General features: G+C 40.0%; 1 protein-coding gene and 1 pseudogene across 1 annotated transcript; both read left to right on the plus strand.

Moving 5' to 3' along the window:
- Positions 1 to 5,149, plus strand: part of LOC149165254 (lysine histidine transporter-like 8) — a 28,341-nt pseudogene extending 23,192 nt beyond the window's left edge.
- A 1,850-nt stretch (positions 5,150 to 6,999) lies between these two features.
- LOC149165255 (uncharacterized) lies at positions 7,000 to 9,197 on the plus strand. The gene is made up of 3 exons (XM_089429762.1): positions 7,000 to 7,389; positions 7,539 to 8,121; positions 8,776 to 9,197. Exons 1-3 carry the CDS (start codon positions 7,000 to 7,002, stop codon positions 9,195 to 9,197), a joined length of 1,395 nt encoding a protein of 464 aa, XP_089285888.1.
- The last annotated feature ends 18,609 nt before the right edge of the window (positions 9,198 to 27,806 follow it).

Here is a 27,806-nt window from a genome sequence, read left to right on the forward strand (position 1 = left end):
GAGTTTGATTGAACTTGCTGGTTTCTGTGGTTAAACACCCATGTTACAATTTTTATTTTGTTGCTAGTCAAATGTTATTTAAAAAATTATTTTAATGGATTTTTAAAACATTTCTAAAAAATTGTGAAACCGAAGTCTCATTTACTAAGGTTTTCTGGGTGTTAGAAACCTCCCAAGTAACACAAGATTTTGAAAAAATGTTTTGTTGTTTGTTAATTCTATGTGTCATCTTTACAAATGAAGTATTTATATTGTTTGGTTGTTATGTGTAGCATATTATGCTGGGGATGAACTCCTCACATGTTCCACCTGGGTTTGGTAATGGTTCCAGTGTACCAACTGGTCTTGGCCCACACCAATTTGTTAATCTGTATAAGTAAGTTCCAAATGGAACCAATTACCCAAATCCCAATGTCAAACCGACTCCAAGGATGCAAGGAAATGTTGAACTTCCTAATTCCACAATAGTTGAGGCCTATCGAAGGCAGCATGAGGTTTCAACCCAGGTATCCTTTTAATTTATAAGATGCTTTCACAACTCTGAAAGTTGTTCATGTTTCAAGATATCTACTTTTGTACATTTGTTTGGGGAGGTAGATTTGACTAATTTTATCAAATAGAATACATGATTTTGTTCTTGTAAGAATTTCCAATGGTTTGGGTGATGATTTGGATATTTTCTCAAAGCATTTCTCACTACTCAAGTCTATTTTCACATTTAGTTTTCAAATTCTCTTCTAGATTTTCTAAAATTGTTGTGGTTGTACTAATAGTGGGAATGTAGACTAGATTGTTAGAGGAGGGTTTGTCACTATGTATGGTATTGTGACATTGCTACAAGGATTTTTATTGAAAACATTTATCATTTTACTTTTTATAAATGGGTAGGTTATGCTCAGGGCGATAAGATTCCTACTCCTTTTATGACATTTGACCAAACTGGATTTCCAGTAGATATTCTTTGAGAGGTAATATTGTCTACTTTCTCATGCTTTCGATTGCATCTGAGAAATTTGTAGGTTAATTGTGTCTCTTCTCTCCTATACCTGAGTTACAATATTATTTATCTTGGTTTATGCAATTATTATTAGCAGCGATTGTTTTATGTGATTAACATCCCAGTTACTTGTTAACTGGGATAACAAGTTACAATCCATGATGTGTTTAGTGCCAAAATCACTTGTTTTTTATCCCTTGTACTTGTTGCAGGTACGATATTTTCTCTAGAGAGGAGCATATGTTGTAGGTTGTATTGCTATACAATAGAAACATTGCTCCCTGCTCTCCTACTTGGCCTTCATGTAGTTGGGGCCTGTTTGTTGGGGGATCATTGTCTGAGGGTGGATTTCAAGTCACAGGATGGGTTCATGACTGCCAATGTTTTTGGGCCAGCCATATATCTTGTGAAGAATCCCAATGATTTTGTCATGGGTTGCTTCAACAAGCAACGCATTGGAAATGCTTCTTCTTTGTTACTGATATGTTCAGTTTTGTGATGTTTTTGGATAGACTGATTGATGGGATTGCATTTAGAGTATGCAGGCTAATTTGTGATACAAAATTTCTGATATTGTTTCAAATGTTGGATTTTTTAGCTACAAAATGCAAGATTCTCCTCCCCCACTCCAATACAGGCACAATCATGGCCTATTGCTATGAAAAATCAGGACATAGTAGCCATTGCCAAAACAGGTTCTGGGAAAACATTAAGTTATCTTTTACCTACATTTATTCATCTTTGACACCATTGTAACAACATTCAGATGGGACACAATACTTGTTTTGGCACCAATGTGAGAGCTTGCAACTCAAATACAAGAGGAAGTGATGCCATCGTGATGCCACCCAAAATGTTGGCAAGATTTTCAGACTGCTAGAATTCAATCATTTATACATATTTACCTTCCTTGACATTCCACTTTGCACTTTTTTCCCTCCAATACACTCAAAATGGGTGTTTTCACATCTCACATAGATATGCTCTTTCACGCATTCCCAATGCAACCATGTTGTCGCAGTTTTGTTCCTTTTCCACAGTGTCTTTATCTAGAAGACCACCTTATGGGCACATCATGAAGTCCATGTCTTCATACAAACCAACGTATTCCAGTTTGAACTAAGGAAATAAAATATTAATTCATCTTACCTCAGAAATATTTATATCCAAAGGTAATTCCCATACCATACCCATTTCCAAAAAGGAATTATGCCCTCTCCTTTGGAACTCAATGCAACCCTTGCACAATTCACAAATAATGAGGTTCTAAGTCTTTGCACACATTTTTTATTTCAGAATTCCAACAACAATTAGAGTTATCAAAACCATCAGTTGAAATGTCTAGCGAGAGCACAAGACGCCACACTTTCTAGAAAATCAATTTAATACTGGAATTGCAAAATGCCAACACATTCCTATACATATTTTGCAATGGATCTCAACCCATTCAACACATTTTCAACATCAATCTCCTTCCTGGCATTAAATTATATACAAGGTGATTTTCCCTCCAACACACATCTATTGGATGATCGTTTTTGCATATCCATTGCTATGATCAACAAGCATCAGAAGAAAAATCTCTTCAATGCTCAAACCACAACTTCTCCAACACAGCTCACAAGGACATTATACTTCATGACATTCAAGTTCTATACTTAAAAATTTATTGCAGAGATCACAAATCGACTATCCTCTCTGAGTCCATCTCACATTTCCAAGACTCATATGTCTAACTGGAACACTAGGCATCCTTTGAAGGTTTTCCTCTCAGCCTTCTAATATAGAGGTTTCTCTTTCTGTATGCTAGTATTTTATCTCATAATTCCTAGCTATGAAATCATGCCCTTCTCCTCATTAAGTCTTTGCTTCAGGCTCTTGTGCCCATTTCATGTACATGAAGATTTCAACTGATTCACAATGGTTACGAGATTCACCTAATCCCTTTCATTACCTTTTTCTTTGCAATACCAACACCATCAATTTATGAGTTCTACTCTCATTATACCAGGGTAATTCTATACAGAAAACCCCCTTCTTGAATTCCCAAATGAATTTGTCTGCTATCTCTATTTGTAATTATAGAGATTCCTCATGCATGCAACTTAATGTGATTCTTATTGTAGTTCTTACTGTGAACTACAAGATGAGAATCATAACCCATTTCTACTTGACTATCATTCCTGTAGATGAAGATATAGACAAACTAAAGGCAGAGCCTTATACAAAATCCCAACATTTGCTAAGATAGAAAACAACTTAGATGTCAGAAATGATTGGCTTATTTCTTTGTCTGATGATTAGCAATCATGATTTCTTGGTTGGTGGATTTTCCATATGCTACTTACTATGTTCTCTCTATTATGTGGGGGGTTATCATGGTCCTCTTGTATCTCGCTAATTTGGTCTATCAAGGATCTCCTTTTTCCACTAAGCTTTTGTGGTTGAATGGAACAACATAAAGTGGTTGCAACTCTTTTAATATTGCTTAGAATAATTGTGATGAACCCAAATTAGAAATGACATTAATGATTTTCTTCAAGTGGCATTAGCATGACCTCAATTTGGTTCATAAGTAAAGAGAAAATCAAGCCACAAGAAAAGTTTCTAGTTTTGACACCCATAACTTGTTGAGTTGGAAAGTTGAATTTTCAAGGGTATATCTTCCTCAATATTACTTAAACTTGCTATTATGACCCCAATCTGAAAATGACATCAAAACTTTGCTTTGGATGACACTAGTGTGATTGCAATCAAGCTACTAAAGAAAAAGAAAGACTAAAGTCATGCCACAATATAATAACCAATTGATCTCATTTTTTAGCCATAGTTTTGAGGTTGCAACTTAAAATGGTTGTAACTTCCTCAGTATGGCTCAAAATTGCAATAATAACCCATTTCATAAATGGTGACATAACTGTACTTTGGATGGCATTTGGTGCGGCTACAATATGGCTTCCAAGTAAGGAGAAATGCCACCGCAAGATAATCTGCAAAAAAAAAAAATGATTTCACATGACCCAAATTTATGCTTTGATACTACTTGTTAAGATTGATAATGTAAATTTGAGGTGAGCTCTCGAAGGCGACAATGGCGAAACTAGTGTTTAGTGCAGGTTAATCCTAGGTTGTTTGTCATGGTAGGCAAGGTTTTCGCCTTCCGTAACTGTGGGTTTATTTCACGGGCACTCAGGGGTGGGTTTGCACCTATCTCACATTTCGATGGTATGGTTAGCGAGTTGCATTTGCGGACGGGGGTTTTTTGGCATCCCGAAATACAGGCCACCTTACCACAGAGTATAACGGCACACCTGCACAGTTTTTCGGATCCTTCGCGACTTGTCCCTTAGCTACTTACAGTTATTTGATCGGTTTAGGTTTTTTCTTTGATTACCCCTAGATGGTATATGGTCCCCCACCGACATTACCTCAGGCAGCTATCAGCTTGGTTTCTCGACAATTATGGAGGCAAAAGATGTTTTCTCCGCGGGTTCTACGGAACATCTGCCAATTTGGCCACAAATCGCGTCAACTGTGGATGATTATTTAACTTTTGAGCATGAACCGGCTTTTGAAGTTGATGCCCTACCCTCACTCTCTCAGCAGCACATACCCTCTATCTCGGTAGCACCAAAAGCTATTACCATTCATGAATATGTGGGCCCTCAGCCGATCAGGGAACCCTTCTCGAAGACCATTTGCAGAAGTGTGCTAGTTTCATAGACCCTAGGGTCGGGTTCAGGTTTGTTTCCGATGGGAATTGAGAGGAGTAAACCCTCGGTATGGTTTCCACATGCACAGGACAGTAGGGCGCCGGTCCTCCCAGCTCTTCAAGATTCCGAAAACCCTCCACAGGGCAACTTCACGGAAATAGGAATTATCACTGGGTACTTCGACAATCTATAGGCAAAAGCACCATTGTCAGGGAAGGACAAGGCTACACTAGTGGATGATTCGGAGGATAGGGCAGTGGCTGACGCAAACATCAAACACACAGGGACTTATAAAAGGAAGAAGTGTCTCCCCCTTAGCAGTAACGAAATTTTCTTAAAACTAGCTGAAGACACTCCTTTCAGCGAGGCAATGGATTCGGCTGAAAAGTTCCTAGTTGGATGTGTTAGGGGTAGACACTATAGTGTAGAACGTCTTTAGAAGTGGACAATGGAGGTATGGGGACACCATCTGTCAGAACCCCCACATGTGCAAACCTTTGTGAGGGGATGGTTCGCATTGCACTTCAAAAGAATTGCCCAGACCAATTGGGTCCTCACTGCAATTTGGCACATCAATCAAGCTCCGGTCCTCCTTTGAAGATGCACTCCAATGTTCGATCCAGACACTAAAAAGGCGAGGATTGGACCGGTTTGGGTACGTCTCCCGGGTCTTCCAGTACACTTCTGGACTAAGCAGATATTCAGACAGATTGGAGACGCCATGGGTTCGTACCTTACACATGATGAATCTTATATCATGACTGGAAGAATGGCTTATGCCAGAATCTTAGTACACATGGACCTCTCTGGTGGGCTTCCAGAATATATCAACATACAGTGGAAGGATGCAGCGCGAAGTCAAATCCTAGACTATGAGGGAGTACCCTTCAGATGTAGGCGTTGCCACAAGGTGGGGCACCTATTCAAAGATTGCCCACTAAACAAATGGAATAGTAGGAAATCAAGGAGGCTTTTTCCCCAGGCTCCACCAGAACAGGATGCTCTATCTCATGGAGACCCTGCTAGAGAGGAATTGCCTCGTGCCTCTGAGGAATTACATAGGATTTCTACTCCACACTCTGGGGGTACTGGTACATTATCGAGCCCTGGTTTGCGTTCAGCGGAGCTGGCCCAGAACACTCCGAGGAAGCGTGGTCGACCGCCTCACCGTCCCCCTCCACCTGTTCCTGGCACTGCAGCGACGGCCTCGGGAGATTCCTATTCTTCGGGTATGCATTCCTATCACTTACCCACCACACAATGCTTTTCTGATATTCATAATTCAATATTTGAACAGTTATTGAGTCCAGGTACTGATATCCCTTTGGAGCCCCCTATTCCTAGTATGTGTGACATTACCCCCCCCCTACCACCTTTACCCCAACTCCCCCCCCCCCCCCCCCCCATTGTTTTGTACCCCCTTGCAATCCTCAGCTACATTGTCGGAGACCTTAGTCCTTTGATACATTACCCGGTCTCGTACAAGGCATTCAACAAAGGACCAGGTTGGACTGGATATCCTCCACCCCCCTTCCAGAAACTCCCAAGGCCATCCTTCTGATTTCAAAATGGCACAAGCTCAAGCTGATGTGGAAATTGCTTTGGGCAAGCAATCGACTATCACTGGGGTTCTTAGAGCAAGAACAACCCTATCCGAACCCCCTCCATGAAGATTTTATCCTTCAATTGCAAATGGCTTGCTAGGTCTGACAAAAAACTAGCACTATGACAGTTACTCTCGGCCGACTCTTTAGATATCATATTCCTACAGGAGACCTTAGGTCACTCTAATGATATAGCTCGGACCCTTGAACTCTATCTGCTAGATTGGATATTTTCAGGATTGGATGCACAAGGCCACTCTAGAGGTATTGCTTTAGGCTTTAATACTCGAACTATTAAAGATATTAGTTGCTGGGGGGGACTAGGCTTTATTGGGGTTGATGTACACTCAACTGAGTTGGGGATCCCCTTCAGAGCTATTAACATTTATGGACCTTGCCTGAATTGCCCTGTTTTCTGGGATCGCCTTCTAAATTCGGAACAATTTTCTGCAGGTAACCTGATTGGTGGAGGGGATCTTAATTTTCTATATGCTTCGCCGAATCTTGGGGTCAGCGAGCACAAAGGGACCCTCTCTCAGACTACTTCTCGTCCATTTTGGAACTTCACCATCTGATAGGTATCCCTGTTGCAAAATTACAAACCACTTGACGAAATAATAGGGTGGGGGAAAATGCCCTAGCTAGGAGGTTGGATCGATTTCTGGTCAAGGAACATGTTATGGACATGGGCCTCAATATTAGACAATGGGTTGGGACAGGAGGGCTCTCTGATCACTTGCCTATTTATATGGAAATAGGACGAGGTAGAGACAGACCGAAGGGTCCTTTCAAGTTCAGCTCTACCTGGCTCAAGGATGCAACATATATCAGCATGGTCACTGATTATTGGAAATCAAACCCACCAGGGGTTGGAGACACAGCTACGACTAGATTTATTAACAACTTAATGGAGCTGAAGAAGATGTCTAAAAACTGGGCCCATCAAAAAAGACTTCAGGATGATCAATCATTGAGACTGATTGAGAATGAACTGGAGGTATTTGAAAAAGAGCTGGGGGACTATTCAGTTCTGAGGAGCACAAGAATAACATCTCATCCCTCTACTCAACTTGTGGTAAGATCCTCAAAGATAAGGAAGACAAATGGAGATTGAGGAGCAGGGCCATCTGGATTCAGGAAGGGGATGCAAATACTAAATTCTTTGATAAATTTTCTAATAGGAGGAAAGTTGTCAACACTATTTGGCAAATGCATGATGAACAGGGAAGTACTGCACACACTTTTCCTCAGCTAGCCTCTCTAGCATCCTCACACCTTAAACGGGCCTATAGTGACCCCAGGGAGATTAACTTAGTAGAAATTATTCGGGTCACTCAGCTCTTCCCTAGATATGTGGAACAAGAGGAGGAAGAGGAATTGAGACAGGAGGTCACAATGGGGGAGTTGGAGGACACCTTGAAATGGTTTAGCAAGGACAAAAGCCCTAGACCTGATGGTTGGTCCATCGAATTCTACTTGGCATTTTTTGAGTTGATTGGACCGGATCTCCTAAGGGTGGTGGAGGAGTCCAGGGTTTCGGGACGTTTGGAAGTGGCCATTACATCCACTTTCATTTCTCTGATCCCAAAGGCTGACAACCCATCCACCTTTGATGAATTCCGCCCCATCTCTCTTTGTAACTGTTTGTATAAGATTATTGCCAAAATTATTGCAAACAGATTGAAGCCTATCTTATCTAAGCACATCCTGCCTGAACAATTTGCGTTCCTAAAGGATAGGAAAATTCATGATGCAATTGATACGGCGCAGGAAGTATTACACACACTACACAGCGAGAAAGGCAAAGGTATGATTATGAAGGTGGATTTATCTAAAGCATTTGACCGGGTGAATTGGTTATATCTGAGAATGCTTCTTACCCACCTTGGTTTCCCTTTTATTTTCATTAAATGGATTATGGGATGCATCACTAACATTCCTTTCAGTGTATTGGTCAATGGGAGTGCATCTCCTTTTTTTTCTTCGGCTCGTGGTTTGCGACAGGGGTGTCCTCTCTCCCCACTGCTTTTCCTCTTGATAATAGAAGGCCTTGGTCGGATATTAACGGAGGAGCATAGAAGAGGCAGACTCTCTGGTGTTAAGATTATGGATGACTGCACGCTCACACACCTACTTTTCGTGGATGACATGTTGATATTTCTCAACGTAAGTGTGGGGGATATAACATCGATCAGAGATATATTTTCCTTATTTCAAAAGGCCACCGGGATGATCATCAATGAAGGAAAATCTACACTAACGGTTGCGACCTACACACAACATGAAATTCATTATGCCCTTCATAGATTTAACTTTACATTGATTTCTCTGGAGGAGGGGCTGAAATATTTGGGATACAAGCTAAAGCCGATAGGATATAAGATTGCAGACTGGACTTATCTCATTGTTAAGCTGGAAAAAAGGCTAAAAACATAGTACTTAAGATTCTTATCTCGCGCAGGCTGGTTGACACTCATCAAGAGTGTTCTGGAAGCTACCCCGGTCTATTGGATGTCTCTAGCCTGGATTCCTCGGGGCATTCTGGCTAGGATACAAAATCTCTGCTACAGATTCTTATGGAGGGGCAATCAGCCGGGAAGAATTTTTGCTTGGGCAAAGTGGGATGCCCTCACTCTTCCAAAAAAATGGGGTGGCTGGGGACTCAAAAAGCTTGATGATTTTTCCTCAGCCCTGGCTGCCAAACTTGGCTGGCATTTGGTTGCTTCAGATAGTCTGTGGACACGAGTAGCCTACTTGAAATATATTTCCCCTGTTCATGTATTGGAATGGATTAGAAGACCGGCTAGGATCTATACAAGTATTTCAATTATTTGGAAGGTTGTCCTGAAAGCTTTGGATCCCATCCGGGAGGGCATCACCTAGAGAATACATTCAGGGAACAGGGTTCGCATTGGTATTGACCCGTGGATTGGCTGTGGGAATATGCACAGATTACCTCCAGAACTCTTACAGCACCTAAGGGAGCATCATATCACCCTCCTCGCTCACATTGTTGATGAGAACAACACCACATTTCTTCAATAGGCTTGGAAATCTGATCTCCAACTCAACATTCCTCCCCCTTGGCAGCTGCATTGGAGGAGCTATATACAAGCCCTCATAGAGGCCCACATCCGTTTGACAAGGGGTGATGACGAGATCATCTGGGCATTGGAAAAATCAGGGAGATACTCTCCAAATGAAGGATACACTGTGCTGGCGGATCCTCGTAAGTCCCCCATTCTACACAAATGGTGGAAACACCTCTGGAAACTCAAGGCGCCTCCAAGATCCAGACTTTTAATGTGGTGCATTCTGAAGAATAAAATCCCAACGGGGGATAACCTGATGAAGCGATCCTTCTTTGGCCCACACTAGTGTCATTTTTGCCATAAGGATGGTGAATCTGCTTCCCACATTTTCTTGAACTGCCTTGTCATTCGCCACTTATGGAGCCTTGTATCTGCCGCTATCCCATCTATTTATAGCTGGATCCTAGGCACGCTGGACGAGGCCTGGGATGAGTGGTATTCCTCTGTCACACCCCACAAACTGAGGAATCTCCCCGTGTTGGTTTGTTGGGCTGTCTAGATTACCCGCAATCAACTTATTTTTCATAATTCCCCTCCTAGGTGGACTATCATTGTTGCCTTGATCAAAGCGGATTATGACCTCATCCCTGATGACCCACCCTTAGCTAGAGCCCGTATCATCTCTCATGAACTAATCGATCACAATCGTCCCTGGGCATATTTTGATGGGGTTGCATAGGTGGATGGTTGTGGGCGGGGGGCTATCCTTCACCTATCTGAGAGGCACTCGTTTTGGCAATCCATGGGATTGAGGGGGGGCACAAATAACTTTGCTGAACATTCAGCTACCTATTACATCATCTGTTTTGCTACAGAAAATAACTGCCAGGCTCTACAATTGTTTGGTGACTCTATGATTGTCTGCAACTAGTTGAATAAGCATTCCTATTGTTGGTCTTTTTCATTGAGACATATACTAGATGATGCATTAAGATTGATCTCCAATTTTGATTTCTATGTAATCACATCTACAAGGAGCAAAACACAGAGGTTGGCCGCCTTTCCAAAGAAGGCGCAATCCGGGAGCAGGGCATCTGGCTGATCAATGAACAGATTTATGGAGTTAGTTACCAGTACTATCACAGACCCTTTATGGATATTATGGTCTAATTTTTGGACAGTTTTATATCATTTTTGTACATATTTATCATGTTGTTTATGATCTGTTTTGCGGCCAATATGATTCGCAAATCTCATATTTTTGGTATTATCTCCCTGCGTGGACCAAGATAATATTTACATAGCTGTTTGGATTATTTTTGGACTCCTCATTGACTCTGTTAGGGCTACTATCTAGATGAGACATTGGTAGTAGGTTGTTGATATTTCTTCAATTCTCTTTATGTCGATAGAAATATCAGAATATGCATATGCATCTACAAAATGTAATTTCATCCATTAATGAAATTACGAATTTTTCCATGGGAAAAAAAAGATTGATAATGCATAATAATAACAAGAATAGAAGGAACACACAATTGGGCATCAAAGGATTTCTATTATCCACACTAATCAAGTGAGGAAATTCTCTCCTAACCACTTCAAAGGGGATGACCTCCAATACAAGTGCCAAAGAATGATAAAAATTCCTTGATTACATGAGGAGCACTCCATCCCTAGTCACAACCACTCTAGATATCGTTGCACTAATCCGCCATTAGTGGACCTTGCGTGATGAACATAGTGATTTTTATTTATTAACCATCATAGTAGGATTTTATTAATGACTAGGCCACTTTACATTAATTAACCACAATACATCTATAAACTTAACTGTAATGGACATTTATGTTATTATTACATTACTGGAGAGAATCATGATGATAATTGTGCCTTACTGTAGTGCTAGAGTGAAGTTGATATAGGGGATTTTTGGCACTATAGAAAATATTGTGTTTGACATAATAGTTGTGGATTATTTGGCTTTACGCAACTTACTAATATTATAATATGGAAATTTAGTTCATCATAATGACATGGTAAGGATGTTATTAGAATGTGGCTCGTTGTGGGCTTTGTCACTGAAATTTAATTTGTGTGGTTAGCTGAAGTTTAATGTGACCAACTAACCAATCTTGTGCTTACCTGATACATTACTTTTATTTTTTGGGCATGCTTTCTAGGCCCTTTCTGTTAGTGATCCCTCTAATCCCACAGCCTTCTTTTCCCTCTTTTTTCAAAATTTGATGTGACATTTGGGTGTGTGTCATCTATCCATCCTGATTTCTTCCCTCTACTTCTATTTCTCTGTTGATCTTATTCTAGCATCCTTGGACTAGTATTGGCATGAGGGAAGCATCCATCTGATCCTTTCTCTGTTGTTTCTTATTTCTTTTAACAAGGATATGTGATGGTTTCTCTCCACTACCTTGCAATGACGTTATTTTTTTGAATTATACTTGAATTTCACTGCTTGTAAGTTGGATTTATATATTGCTTTTAACACAAAATTGACATCACGATAAACATATGAATATCCCATTAAGTATGACCTAAATATGGTTCAAAGAATCTTAGCTTTAGCCTAAACACGTGGTAGAGTAATTTCTGAGGTGTGAAGTTTTATTAGAGGCACTATTTGTTTGTTTGTTTTGGTTAGAAAAAGGGTTTGCTCTTGGTTTTATGTGACTTTAAATTTATCATTTGTAGCATGTTGAGAAATGGGAAAGAATAATGTATGACATTTATCTTGCAAAAATTGATGTTGAATGAAAGGATACAAAGTTTAACCAAGCTACAATCTACTTTGGTAAAGGCAGAGGAACATCTTAAAAAGTTTCCTAAGAATACACCATATACAAAGTTTGAACACATGTAATATATGGATTTTTCTTTTGTAGATATGTTATTTTTTCTACCCAAGATATCACAACAAGAAAAATATTTATATTGTAGGAATTGTTTGAGGACCTCATTAAGGTCGATTTTTCTGATGTCCTACTTGATTGATACATTCTCATGACATTCACTTTAAATATGAATTAATATGTTCCTGAAACAAATCATATTCAAAATTTATAGATATAAAAGATAAAAAAAAATGTCAATGCCTTCATTTGATTGTTACTTGACTTTGGTGTGGGAAGGTTATAGTAAATGGGATTGGAAAAATGATGGGGAGACAATGTAGAGCATGTTTTGGATATGATTCATTTGTTGTTCGAGATCCTTCAAGCACCTGAGCCATCGACTTTGGAAATGTTTCTAGTAGGGATTCCTATGGTTTTTAATGTTGTGATTATTTCACCTCATGGTTATTTTGGGCAAGAAAATGTTTTAGGAATGCTAGACAAGACACTCGTGGATAGGTAAACATATTTTTTTATAATTTCAATGTTCATTCCATGATATCCTCTCTTTATTGTTTGATTGTATTTTGAATGTTTCTTTTGATTTTTGTTTGTCTTTTAACTATGAGATTGAAAGCACTTGGTATCATGTCCATTTAAAAAACATCCAAAGCTTGAAGATGAGTTAAGTATTACATGATATTAATTGAAACCCTTTTAGTTATTTTGTGTTAAAATATTTTCATGGCTATTAAAAAAATTACTTTCATGTTGTTATTTGAGCACAAGTTGTCTATATACTTGACCAAGTTCACGTGTTAGAGAATGAAATGTTGTTGTGAATAAAACGACAAGGATTAGACATCACGCCTAAGATTATTTGTTTTAACAAGTTATCTACAAACTGATCTTTTTAGAATGTAACTTAATTGACATGATTGTGCCTAATATTTCTTTGAAGGTTGAATACTAAATTACTAAGGTGTTATTTGCTATGGTGGCATTTTATTTGTTTTGTTTATACAGGTCATCTAACCACATAGTGGCCACCATTTCCCAACCAAAGAAAACTTGTTAAAGTTTCTTGCTTTATGGGGGAAAATGGCATTGACATTGTTGATGTTGAGGTACATGTCGTATAAATATTTTATAGTCTACTTTAGTTTATATTCAAGTATTCATCATCTTTCATGTCTTATACTATGCATTGTATCTTCTTTCGTTTTCAGGAGAGGAACTTAGTATTGATAGTAAGAAGCAGGAATTGAAGAAAGAGGAGAACAATTACACTGGAGCGACAAATGCAAAAAGAGAGAGAGAAGAGAATCGGTCTAGTGATACCCTTAGAGCCAATATCCTGCATAAGACACACACATAGAGACTGATGGTCAAGTCTTCAAAGTTGGTGAATTCACTTGCAATGCCTTGGAAAGACAATGATAATGTTTTGAAGTGATAAAACAATATTTCATGTGTAAATTGTAGTCCAACCAATATTAAGTTGGAAACTCATATTGTAATACTTGACATTTTATATAATAAAATTTATGTGGTTGAAATTATTTATATTTGCACTTGATATTATTTAGTATTATAATTAACATATGTAACTTTGTGTTTTCATATTAGATGAATATGCACATTGTATGACATTTTTTTTATTTAGTCACAAAATAATACTCATTAATTTATGTTGATTAATAATGAACACATAAAATCAATCTAAAACTACTAAATTATTAGTTTATATTGATTAATGATAAACACAAATAAAATGAATATATGACTAAATTAGTCGTTTATAATGATTATTAATGAAATTAAAATAAATGAATAGAAACTACTAAATTAGTTGTTTATATAATGAATATGAAACTACCAAAAAAGGATAAATGATTACTGCAAATGATAAATTTGTGATTACAAATGATGGCTAAATTTTGCATATACATAACTATTAGTAACTAATTTATAGTATCTTATAACATGAGCGAAATTTAGTCATATTTCTTTGGTCATTAATTGGTTTCAAATGATAACTAAAATTTTCATATATATGACTATTATAATCTAATTCACAGTATCTTATAACACGACCAACATTTTGGTCATTAATTAGTTTTCTTGGGTAATCATATAGTAATATATTTTGTTGTATATTTGGTCATTAATTGTGGCAATTAATAACTAAATATACTACTAGACGATAAAATTAAGAAAACCAATTAATGACTAAGCTAAAAATGACTAAAAGTTGGTCGCATTGTAAGATACTGTAAATTATCTACTATTGGTCACCCACTGAAAAATGCTCATTTATATGCAAATTTTAGTCCTTTTTTAGTAACTAACTAGCCATTTTGTACTAGTGTCTACTTTGTTTTGCAGTGAGAAAAAGCAATGGTTGGAGTGGTATAGGAGCTTCTCTTGATCATCAAATCATGACTTGGGGTCATTATTCATCTTAACCAAGCTAAGGTTGAAGCAGGGAGAAAAGCAGATGAAGAAAAGTGGTGCTACAGGCCTGCTACAGGTGTTGCTACACGAGGGGTTCCGAGAGACTTTTTAGGGTGGAGATGATGTCTTGAGGGCATGAAGATGTAGATGAAGGTTGGAGAGAGTGAAGAAAGGTTGGGGAAGCCTCCTAGCCAAACTCGGGACCTCTCAAAGGTCTGTCTCGCTGTAATGTCCCTTCCTAAATTATTTTGTAACATGATTAATTTCTACATTTTCGGGCCAATTGTGGAGGTGATGGGGCCCATTCCATTTTTTATTAGAATACTTAGTAGTCAGAAGTAAGTTTCTTTCGGATTTTGTTAGTAGCACATGGGGCCACCCACACAAAGAAATATGCACTCCCTAAGCCAATGGTTCGAAATGCATAAGAGGGAAAATCGAAAGCTTAGTGAGGGACCCACGAAGGAGGGAAAAAGGCGAGAAAAAGGCTCCACAAAATCTATAAAAAGGAGGTAGCACTCCTCATTTGACATCTTCAACATATCAAATTTCTTCTTAGTTGCTTGAGATGCTTAGACGGGTCACTTGTTATTTAGAATGATTTTTCCAATCGGATAACTCACCATTTCTTTGGGGGACTTCAAGTGCCACCCTAAAGAGGTTCTTCCATAATCTTCTGGAGGTGATTTTTAGTGTGTTTTTCATCATTTGCATTCAGGGTTTCTCCGATGGTGCATATTTATGGAGAAACCGAGTTGAGGTCCTTTGCATTCTTCAAAGGTGCTATTGTCAGAAGAAATTCTGAGAGAGAAGCTTTGATGATTTTCTTCTCACTTGGGTGAGTTTTTCGGCTAAAGGTGATAGCTTTCTTCAGTGAGGATTCCGTAGTTCCTGGGGCCAACACAGAGGGCAGATATTGGGCACACATGGGTGGTGGAGACTCAACCATTGGAGTTGTTCCTTGCTGAGAGAAATAAGGAAGTATTGGTGCAGGTGATTACTACCTTTCCGAAGTGCTTTGGGGAGGATTTTGTTGGAGTATTGACAACCAATGTGTTTCAGCAATTTTGGAGGGCGTAGGGATTTTTGGGGGTTGATTTTGGAAGGTCAAAATCCAGCCAAACCATTTATGGGATTTTGTGGGTTTATTGAGAGGAGTCATTGACTAATTTTACATAATTTTTTGGGCAATATTCGGGCCTGAAATCCTAATTCTTATAGCAAGGTGAATTGTTAATTAGCTTGGGAATTTGCACCATTTTGTGTGTTTGAGTTTGGCTTGGAGATAGGCCAAACCCTTTCTAGGTTTTATTGGGTTTTTGGTGGAGAGCTCAATTCTAAGCTGGTGGAATTTGTTGAGCACTTTTGGAGGCTCAAACAAGGGTTTCTTCCAACCAAGAGTTGCAAAAATTCTAGGGCCAACACAGAACATTGAGGATAAATCTTTCCTTTGCATCCAGGCAACATTTTTCTCACCCAGGATTGTCCATCTTGCTTTGGCAAGCTAGTGCACACATTCCATGCCTTGTACTCTCCTTTGATAATAAAATGGCATAGTTTGGCACAGTTTTGGTGTACTTTTATGGGTGTTTAATTGTTGTTTGAATTTTTTTGTGTCGTATGTGTATTTTTATTATTTGGCAATGTTATTTCCTTTTTGGAACATTACCCAGGATAAATGCCCACGGTGTCCTAAATTTCCTAGGAAAAGTGACCATGGAAACAAAGTTTTGGGGGTAGAATTGAGGGATGGAAAGAGAAGATGGAGAAGTCCAAAATGGAGGTGAAAGAGGTGCCCTCCCCTGTAGATCAACACAACCCTGCAACCAGCCACATACATACATCCATTGATCATTAACACAATGATATAAACTATGATGGAAAAGATGAGTTGAATTTGAATAACATCTATTTCATGCCATAACACTACTATGACCATTGAATTGACTCCTAAGTTACATAAAGTAAATATGAAGAAGGACAACTAACATCTATCTATTTCCAAGAAATCATAAACACAATGTTTTTGGGCTGAGATTGTGAATCCTTCCAACCATTCTCCCACAAGAGAGGTGATGTAGAAGCTTGCAATCATAGGTTTTTATAGCTTAACCTCTACTATAATGAAAGAAAGCTATGAAATTCTTGGAACTAAGAAAAAAACAAAAGTAAAAAAGAGGGACCAAAGCCTATGGGTTGGGCCCAAACCAAACAGTCTTATCCCTCTAAAACTAACTCAAATGTAGTTGAATAACCAACTTATCACTATCAGAAAGTAAAAGTCTCATACATCACATGAAAGTAAAAATAACAATTTTAGGCTCTAAGCTCAATAGTTACACCTAGTTGAATCAAAACTTCGAATCCTAATGAGATTTTCATCTTGTTTAATTATACAAAGGGTAGTTGATAGCATCTCCCTTGAAAATAGGAGTGATTCCCTCCTTGATCTCGGAAATGGTGGATTTGGTCCCTCTTGAGCTTCACTTGTACTAGGAATTATTCAATTTTCAATGAATTCAAATTAGTGAGAGAGGATGATGTGATCCCAAGCCGAGTTAGGGAGTTAAGGAGGTGGAAAAACCCCCTATATTCTGTCCTGGTTGTCTCCATCAAGTTGTTGCATAGTGAATGCATAAAAAATTATTCTTTTTCCTGCAACTAAACCACATTAGGCCACATACTATGAAAAACACATTTTACTCTTCTTATTAAGCATATTATAACAAAAAATGTGAATTAATGTGAGAAAAGGATAGTTTTAAGGTTGGAGGATGGCATGATGATCTTCAAATATACCTATTGAAGGGATTCATCATCACCCCCTACTGAAGGTGTTGCTCACCCTTTAACAAACTTATGTAGAAATTTTGAATAATTTAACACATATTCAACAGAGATTATCCTGATCATGTACTATTGCAGAATACATACACAATACATAAGCTCCTCTACGTTGATCATCAATATAGCAGCATCAATAACAATAAAACATCAAGAGCATTCACACATTAACACAGTATGTAACCCGGGGAAAGCATCTCGCTAAAAACCCCACACTATCTGTATATTAATGATTGAGACCATGTAACATTACAAAGTACAATGCTTATCACAAGCAATCCAGTACCAGCTCCACCTGTTACACACAATACAGCTAAGATTTAATCTCCAAATCTATTCCACTGCTTGCCTGCCTCCACTACTCAATACCTCCTCAAGAATGAATGAGAATGGTCTACCAAACTCGTATTTCACCTCCAAAGAATCACTCACAATGTGTAAGATGTGAGCAGAAGCTACAAACTGGGCAAATACATGAGCAAACTCATTGGCATACTCAATCCCTTGATTGTGCAAGATCTGATGCACAACTATAGTCACAACTGATAGCAATCTGATTCTCTAACACCTATCCCTGCTGAACTGAACATGCACTGACATGCAACTGAGTTAACTGATGTATTCTATAGTTTTATTATGAGTTAATAATTAGTTTAACAACTCATCATTAGTCTATTTGCAGTTAGACTAACTACAACTAGTTTAACCAAGTCAAACTGAACACAACTCCATCAACTCCACAATCAACTCCACCAAACTCAACTGATTGAGTTCTAACTGAAGTCATGCATGCAACAACTCAACTGACTCATAAGAAAAGTGTACTTCCTTCTTACAGCTGCATGGGCCACATTTGCAGCTCAAACTGAAGTGCTCCAAGAGAATAAGATCAAGTTTATAGTCCAAATATTATTATGAGACAATAATATTTGACTTTTCTATTTTTGATAGCCACTCTAAAAATAGACTTTGATCACCCACACTGTGGTCACCCACACTTTGGTCACCCACATTGTGATCACTCACACTGTGATCACTCACACTGTGGTCACCCACACTGTGATCATCCACACTGTGATCAAAAATAGAACTTGCGCCATAATTTGCCTGCGGGCCCACTTAGTGAAGGCAACTCTTTTCACTAAGCTCCATCATCTTGTTGCAATCTCAACACTCCCTCTTGACAAGATATGGATTATCAGCAACCCCTATCATGCCTCGGTGGTACTCGAATTTGCTCCTGGTGAGAGCCTTCGTCAGAATATCAGCATCTTGATCCTTCGTTGGAATGTATGAAAGCAACATGATCCTCCGCTGCACACAATCTCTGATATGATGGTACCTGATGTCAATATGCTTAGATCTATCATGAAATACAGGATTAGCCGAGAGTTTAATGCAACTCTGGTTATCACAGCAAATCACAGTAGGATCCAAATGAGAACCGAACAAACCAACCAGGATCTTCCTCATCCATATAGCCTCGCATGCAGCCAAACTTGCTGCCATATACTCGACCTCCGTTGAACTGAGTGCCACGGATCTCTGCTTCCTGCTGTACCAAGAAATTGTTGTCGATCCAATACTGAAGACCCCTCCTGATGTGCTCTTTCTGTCCGTTGGGCTCCCTGCCCAATCTGCATCCGTGAAGCCACATAGCTTCACCTCATCCTCCTGTCTGTACCACAAACCATATCCTGATGTGCCTCTCAAGTAGCGCAATACATGCTTGCCCCCTTTCCAGAAGAGCTTGGTAGGCTTAACCATAGCTTGTGAAAGCTGGTTAACTGCATAGCATATATCAGGTCGTGTATTGACCAAATACATCAACGACCCCACCAACTGTCGATAAACAGTGGCATCCACTTCTTCTCCCGAAGTGGCATTCTCCTTCCTCCAACCTCCAGGAAGAGGAGTATCAACAGGCTTGCAGCCATGCATGTTGAACTTCTCCAGTATCTCCCGAGCATACTTGCCCTGAGAAACAAATAGTCCACCACTGCACTGCCATATTTCCAATCCTAGGAAATAGTGAAGGAGGCCCAAGTCCTTCATCTCAAACTCTGTAGCAAGATCCTTCTTGCATGACAGTATCAATAGCTCATCACCCGTTAGAATCAAATCATCAACATACAGTACAATGATAAGCAACTTACCCTCTACCACAATCTGGTATAGGTTAGGATCCGCCTCGCTCTTGGAGAATCCAAGTCCTGTGAAATAGTTGTCTATCTGTGTGTACCAAGCACGTGGTGCTTGCTTCAACCCATACACCGCTCTCTTGAGCCTGCACACATGTGACTCGCTGTTGAAGACCTCAAAGCCTTCGGGCTGCTCAATGTACACCTCCTCCTCAATGACTCCATTGAGGAACGTAGTCTTCACATCCATCTGATGAATGTGCCATCCCATCTGCGCTGAGAGAGCAAGAATCGTCCGTATGGAAGAATACCTTGCGACAGGTGCAAAGGTCTCCTCATAATCGATCCCCTCTATCTGTGAAAAGCCTCGGGCAGCAAATCTTGCCTTGTACTTCTCCACACTCCCGTCAGCTGCCTACTTGACCTTGTAGATCCATCTCGAACCCACCACTGATTTCCCTTCCGGTCTAGGAACAATCTCCCATGCACTGTTTCTGACAATAGAATCATACTCTTCCACCATGGCGTCTACCCATGCGGGATCCTCCACAGCTTCCTCGAAAGAGGATGGCTCAGTCACAACACACTTGCTCATCAGAGCCATGTATCCAGTGTACCGATCAGGTGACTGTCTCTGCCTGCGTTGGGCTGTAGGTGGTCCTACAACTTTCTCTGCATCTTGATCCAGTCGCTTAGCTTCTGTCAAGCGCTTTCGCCCTCTGATGGTTGGCGCTGCATGAGTGGTCTCTTCCACTCCATGAACCTCGTCCTGTGGCTGATCCACGTCCTGAAGCTCATCCTTAGGAACTAATAGCTCATCATCTGCATGCAAGTGTAGCTCCCTCTCAAGCAAACACTTCATGGCTTTCCCCTCCTGAAATTTTATATCCCGTCGCACAACAGTTTTACCACTGTCTGGCAAATACACACGATAGTTGTGGGGCGTATCAGTGTACCCCACAAATATCCCAACCTCTGCGGTTGGCTCTAACTTCTTCCTGGCATCCTTCGTCACATGCATGTAAACATTAGCACCAAAAATCCTCAAATGAGAAAGATCAGGCTTCTTACCAGAATAAGTCTCCTCAGGTGTACTCATGCCAAGTATCCTATGAGGACAATGGTTCTGCACATAAACTGCTATATTGCATGCTTCCGCCCACAAGTGAATGGGTAGGCCCCGATCATGCAACATTGCCCGTGCAGCACCCACAATTGTTCTGTTCTTCCGTTCAGCTACCCCGTTCTGCTGTGGGTTATGGGGAGCTATCAGCTCTCTACGAATCCCTTCTGCCTTGCAGAAATCCTTGAACTCGTCCGAGATGTATTCACTACCATTATCGCTCCTAAGAGCCTTCACCTTCTTCCCCGACTCCTTCTCGACTAGTGCTTTGAATTCACAGAACTTTGAATATGTCTCGCTCTTCTTCTGCATGAAGAAGATCCAGCACTTACGAGAGAAATCATCAACAAAAATCACATAATACCTGTGTTTTGCTGTCGAAGCAACTGAGAAAGGTCCACACACGTCTGTGTGAATTCTCTCAAGGATCGTCGTGGCGCGACTATCCTTCTCGTGAAAGGTGGCTTTCACAAACTTCCCCAAAGTACACCCCTTGCACTGATCTGACTGTGCAAGTGTGCCTTTAGGAAGCCTTGTAGTGATCTGCTGCAGTATCTTCAAGGCTCCATGGTGAAGGTGACCCAATCTCCTGTGCCACAACTCACCATCATCCCGGCTCACCAATCCTTCTGCCTTGCCTGCCATTGCTGCGCATCCATCTACATGCAACTGATAAAGTTTCCTCACTCGAACCCCTATCTTCCGGGTCTCACCAGTTGTCTTGCTACGCAGGAAAGCCTTTCCCTCGCTGAAAACAACATCATACCCCTTGTCTTCTAACATCGCCACTGAGATGAGATTCTTCGTCAATCCTGGAACATGCATGACTTCCTTCAATACGAAGGGTTTACCAGACTCCCTCTCAAAGGAAATGGTACCAATACTGGTCGCACTGTATCTACCATCATCGCCCATCTCGATGTGCACTCCAAGATCTTTGTCCTCCAGATCAGAGAACAAATCTCTATCTCCCGTCATGTGAAAAGACGCACCACTGTCCAAGAACCACACTGATCCCATCACACTTGAAACCAAGCATGCGATCAATGAAAAATCAAGCTCAAACTGTGAGGCTAGAGCCTCTCCTACTGAAGATCCAGCAGCCTGCTTGTTCTTCTTCTTCTGCAGACAATTAGTGGCATAGTGTCCGTGCTGGTGACAGTGAAAACACTTCACCTTGGACATATCCTGCTTCTTGCCTTTCGCACCAGACTGAGAAGCTTTCTTGTTCTTCCCCTTCTTTGCTTTGGCAGCCAAAGCGCAATTCTCTTCATCAGATACCTTTGATGAAGATCCATTCTCATACTTATTGTTACTGAGTTTATCCTTGAGCACCAGGTCGCTCTTTCTTTGGAATAACATTTGCAATCTGTTGAAAGACATTTTCAACAACACTGCTGCAAATTCGAATTTCCACCAGCTCCAACTCAACCGCCTCGGATCTAAGATTCGTGAGAACACAATATTTCTCGTACAGAGATTGACTGTATGGGCATTCACCGGATATCTCACCTTCCAAAGGAAGGATGAATCTAGAGGCTACCTGGCCCGATTACAGACTCTGCCTGAAGAAATAGAATGTAAACACTTCCTGAATAGTAGATCTGATGATCAACAGCTCTGATACCATGTAGAAATTTTGAATAATTTAACACATATTCAATAGAGATTATCCTGATCATGTACTATTGCAGAATACATACACAATACATAAGCTCCTCTACGTTGATCATCAATATAGCAGCATCAATAACAATAAAACATCAAGAGCATTCACACATTAACACAGTATGTAACCCGGGGAAAGCATCTCGCTAAAAACCCCACACTATCTGTATATTAATGATTGAGACCATGTAACATTACAAAGTACAATGCTTATCACAAGCAATCCAGTACCAGCTCCACCTGTTACACACAATATAGCTAAGATCTGATCTCCAAATCTATTCCACTGCTTGCATGCCTCCACTGCTCAATACCTGCTCAAGAATGAATGAGTATGGTCTACCAAACTCGTATTTCACCTCCAAAGAATAACTCACAATGTGTAAGACGTGAGCAGAAGCTACAAACTAGGCAAATACATGAGCAAACTCATTGGCATACTCAATCCCTTGATTGTGCAAGATCTGATGCACAACTATAGTCACAACTGATAGCAATCTGATTCTCTAACACCTGTCCCTACTGAACTGAACATTCACTGACATGCAACTGAGTTAACTGATGTATTCTATAGTTGTATTATGAGTTAATAATTAGTTTAAAAACTCATCATTAGTCTATTTGCAGTTAGACTAACTACAACTAGTTTAACCAAGTCAAACTGAACACAACTCCATCAACTCCACAATCAACTCCACCAAACTCAACTGATTGAGTTCTAACTGAAGTCATGCATGCAACAACTCAACTGACTCATAAGAAAAGCGTACTTCCTTCTGACAGCTGCATAGGCCACGTTTGTAGCTCAAACTGAAGTGCTCCAAGAGAATAAGATCAAGTTTATAGTCCAAATATTATTATGAGACAATAATATTTGACTTTTCTATTTTTGACAGCCAATCTAAAAATAGACTTTGATCACCCACACTGTGGTCACCCACACTTTGGTCACCCACATTGTGATCACTCACACTGTGATCACTCACACTGTGGTCACCCACACTGTGATCATCCACACTGTGATCAAAAATAGAACTTGCGTCATAATTTGCCTACGGGCCCACTTAGTGAAGGCGACTCTTTTCACTAAGCTCCATCATCTTGTTGCAATCTCAACAACTTAGTCATCCATGTGAAGTTATTTCATGCCATTGGTGGCCTCTATGAAATCCCAAGGCACCTCAGATGGTGTGCCTTCTTGTGGGTAAAAACCTGCATATGTTTTTATCTTAGTCCATTCCTCCTGCTCTTTTGTTTGGTCTCTTCCTTCGTGTAAGCCTAACAGCAAGGGTGGACTAAATTTGAGTCTTATCCATCTGATCTTAATCCTTTGCATGATTCTCTTGTGCAATGGTGTTCTCTCCAAGGCATTCCTTAGCCTTTCAAGAGAGTGATATTCTCTAACTTGTAGACTATGGGGTAAGGCATGTCATCTTCTCTGGAAAGCTTGCATACTTTCTGTTCCCAACATTCTAAAGGTGTCTTCAAAGTGCAGAATGGCTTTCTCCTAAGTTGCAATGTATTTGGGTGCTAAAGTAGCATAAGAGGAGATGATGTTATGATTGTTGATGACAGCCTTAGGGCTCACTAGCTCTTCTTTGATATACAAGGGCTCCTTCTCCTCTTTTGTCATTACATTTTTCACCTCCTCAGCCCTTGTCTTCTCATGAGTCAACCAAGATTCTAAATCCATTACCATCATGTCTCTTAATCTTGAATTGAGATCCCATAAATTCAGATTTGTCAAAGTGAAATTATGCATATAGAATTCAACTAACTTTTCCATGTCTTACATACTAGTTTGTTTGCAAAACTCAATAAATTTTGTAGTCCGAGAAAGGAAGAGACCCATATTGTGCTAGTTTTTTTATTTGGAACTGCAGCCACATTATTTGAGGAAGATAGCATAATATTTTGATGGTTTCCTACATTGCAAGGCTTCTAGAGAGAGACTTTCCATGATGGCAAGTTGTGTTTCTTTCTCATGCAACTTCTCTCTCAACCTTGTGTTTTTTTCTTGTAGATGCTCCTTCATAATAGAATCCCTTAGTCTCAAATGACTTAATTCCTTACCCATTTCAATGAATTTCTCCTCCATGAGGCCCAAATCTTTCACATTCTTGGATTTGGAAATTTTCATCCGCCTGTGGGTTCTACCTCTCTCTATCTCCAGCTCATAGAGGAGTGTGACTGTAAAATTTTCAGGGATAATCCTTCCTGCTTCAATAAATTTGTAGTAGGACCCCAAGCTAGGCTATGTATCAAGCTCTTAAAGCTATTGGAGGTCCTTTCCAATTGACTTTGAGTTGGCTACTTCTTTCTATAGCTCATTTTTCTGCTCCTATAGCTTCCCTTGTTCCTCCTGTAGCAAACTATGCGTCTCCTACAGTAAACCTTGTCTCTCTTGTAGCTTCTCTTCTTCTGCTTACTCAAAGGAATCTTGTGTACTGGGTTTCTTGAAGGCCACTGACCTAGTGGTGGGCCTACCCACAGATGTTATGAGTGACTTGGTTTTTTTGTCCTACCTCTTCCTTTTTACTTGGTGATTCATCAATAATGATAGGGACCCTTGTGGGAGTTTGTGGTTTCCCCTATCTAATTCTGGTGCTCTTCCTGGTTTTGAAATATAGGGGACTTTAGTTTGGTTGCCTCCTCTTGGGCTTGACAGGAGTGCCCAATGTAGCCAATGTTGCAATTACTTCTTGTTCAGTATCCTTTGAAGATAGACTTGTTTGATGTGGTTGTTTCTCTGCTTCTTGGGGTTTAGAAGTCTCCTTAGGGATTATTGTTCCTTCTACTTGTTTCTTCTCCTCTTCTTCTTTAATTTATGCTTCTCCTTTCTCTATCTCTGTTGCATCCTCTTCCTCTTAATTTATTTCCTCTTATTTTGTTTTTTTACCTCCTCTTCCTTTGTTTTTTCTCCTTCTTCTTCCTCTGTTTTTCCTTCTTTACCTCCAATGCTAGAGGCTCATGTTTCTCCAAGTGTGATGGCTTGGGTTTCTATGAAAGTTTCCTTGTCCATGTCCACAAATTTAGTCCATAGGACAAGGATCCTTAAGTGGCTCAAAGCATCCATCACAATTAACTTGATGAGGCCATGGTGAGCTAAGTGTTGGTGCTTTCCTTCCCTCACCTTCTGACTCATCTCCATGATTGACTGTGGGTGGAAATGAGGAACACTAAATCTTTGAGGGAGAGGAAATTCTACCTTGAATCTTAGCTCATGGAGAAATCTAAAGTGGTAGACATAAACCACACTCAATCTACCTTCAAAAAATATATACTTGAGGATATGGTAAGCTACCTCATCCCAAGGGTGACGTAAGCTTTCCTTCTTACTCCATTCTTATCTTCTACGGGCTTCTCTTTCAAAATGAGGAAGTTTTTCCTAGCTATGGCACACACTGCCTTATCTTCTTTACTCAACCAAATTCCTTGGGGTAAGGTGGTCACTCTGCTTACAGTTTCGGGACTTAGAGATATGGACAACCGTTTGACAACAGTAGAGGCACTATATTCTCCTTGAGAATGTAATGCCATGGAAAATTCATGAGTGAGATCATCATCATACCCCTTTAACAACTCAAAGAAACCCAACCATTGGTGTCTTTTGAAGATGTCCACTACAAGAGGGTGTTGGTGAATCCTCTTGGTGTATGAGGGTTCTCTTCTGTTAAATCCTCCCCCCATTTCTTCTATTGTCCCTCCTTGGTGCTACTTAGGTGTGGAATTCAAATTTTTTTAAACAATCTCAGTAGTGAAACAATGTTAAATTCCTTGGTAGCAATGAGGGAGAAGGAAGTAGAATTAATATCAACCAAACTCTTTTTCTCTTCTTCTAACCATATCAATTTTGAAAAAGACCCCCTACAAGCAGAATTCTCATGTAAATGGATGTAAGAACATGGAAGGAGGATGTCACTTACTTCTTGTCAAAACACCTTTGTGTGTGCATGATGGTTTTGAGAATATTTCGAGCCACTGTGGCTCCTTTTTGACCTTTTGATTTTCTCCTGTAGCTCCTTCTCGACCCTCCTGTACCATCTCGGACCTTCCTGTAGCACCTGCAGACAAGGTTCAAAAATTATCGGTGGAACCCTAGGTGGTCTGATACAATATCTCGTCCTTCCTCTACCTGTTTTCGGAATGAGCGGTGGTGCAAATGAAGTCGATCCCCGTACATAATATTCTCTTTGGGGTAAAATCTCAGAGTGCTTTGGTGACATGGCATATACACAAGTTTCCTTTTTTGGACTATTGTCCCCACTCCTTGTAATCATTTCCTCTCTCCTCGTGATTATCACCCCACTCTTCATGAACACCACCTCACTTTGAGTTGACATCTCCACATTTCATGGGTGACTAATACAAACTTAAGTTCACTAGCCGAGGGTGGCCAAGTTCACTAGCCACCTCTAGCCTATTAAAACTCCTTTCTCGACCATTACACATTTTAGTCATTTTATGCATAGGGAAGAGGTGAGGGTTTCCATACCTAAGCCTACCTATGGATCGAATTGTTGGAGATGGTTGCATGTTGGAGCTGGGCCATATAACATCATGATCTTAGAGGGAGTTGACTCTTTTGCTTGTTTCCTGTGCATGTCTTCATAACTTGATGATACCCTTAAAAATAACTTTGTTGTGTGTCTGAAGGTGCCTCTCTGATGTCCAAGCTGCTACTGGTGGTGGAATGCCTTCTTGTGGATGATGTGTCCCATTCCTGGTTGCAGACATGGCTCTATCATGCTTTATGTGGGTGAAAAAAAGATCTCAGGTATTTGTGTTTTGACTGCACAAACTACTATAGGAGGAGTTTTCTACCTGTAGAAGTCATTTATTCCTCCCTTGAAATCTTCATCTTGCATGTTGGTGTTGAGGGGAAGTGATGACAGGTCATGAGGACAAGTTTGGAGTCATGAGGAAGTGGTGTAGATGTTGGAGGAATAGAAAATAGGTGTTTTTGTGTGTGTCAGTGTGTGTTTCTTTTAGAGATAGGATAGAGTGGAAATTTTGAGCAAGTTTTGGCTAAATGGAATAGATGGGTTATGAAATAATCATTGGAGGAACCCCCTTTATGATTTCCTAGAGGTAGCATGGCCTTCTAGTCTATTCTTCTCATTAGATACCACTCTTGTAGTTTCACAATCTCCTCTTGTAGCATTACAGGACCTCCCATAGCAATACAAGTCCCTCCTGTAGCATCACAGTGAGGAGGTGAAATTAGAGTTCCTTGTTGATTGGATGGTGGAGAGAGATGATTATATGAGTGGAGAGTATGGAGATGAGGTGTATGGATGGGAGGATGGATGAAAACTTGTAGGTTTAGTCCTGTAGCCAGAAAATCTGCCAACTGTGTGTAGTTCTACAAAAGAAAA

This window comes from Pinus tabuliformis, chromosome 5_1 (genome assembly GCF_031772625.1).
Source record: "Pinus tabuliformis cultivar Carrire ecotype Pingquan chromosome 5_1, CPIR1, whole genome shotgun sequence".
NCBI lineage: Eukaryota > Viridiplantae > Streptophyta > Pinopsida > Pinales > Pinaceae > Pinus > Pinus tabuliformis.

What these genes read in the sequence shown, in the direction of transcription:
- LOC149165255 (XM_089429762.1), top strand. Translation starts at nt 7,000, where the DNA reads ATGGGCCTCAATATTAGACAATGGGTTGGGACAGGAGGGCTCTCTGAT. An exon ending in ATCCCTCTACTCAACTTGTG is followed by an intron (nt 7,390 to 7,538) that starts GTAAGATCCTCA and finishes CATGATGAACAG; the next exon opens with GGAAGTACTGCACACACTTT. An exon ending in ACACAGCGAGAAAGGCAAAG is followed by an intron (nt 8,122 to 8,775) that starts GTATGATTATGA and finishes TATCTCGCGCAG; the next exon opens with GCTGGTTGACACTCATCAAG.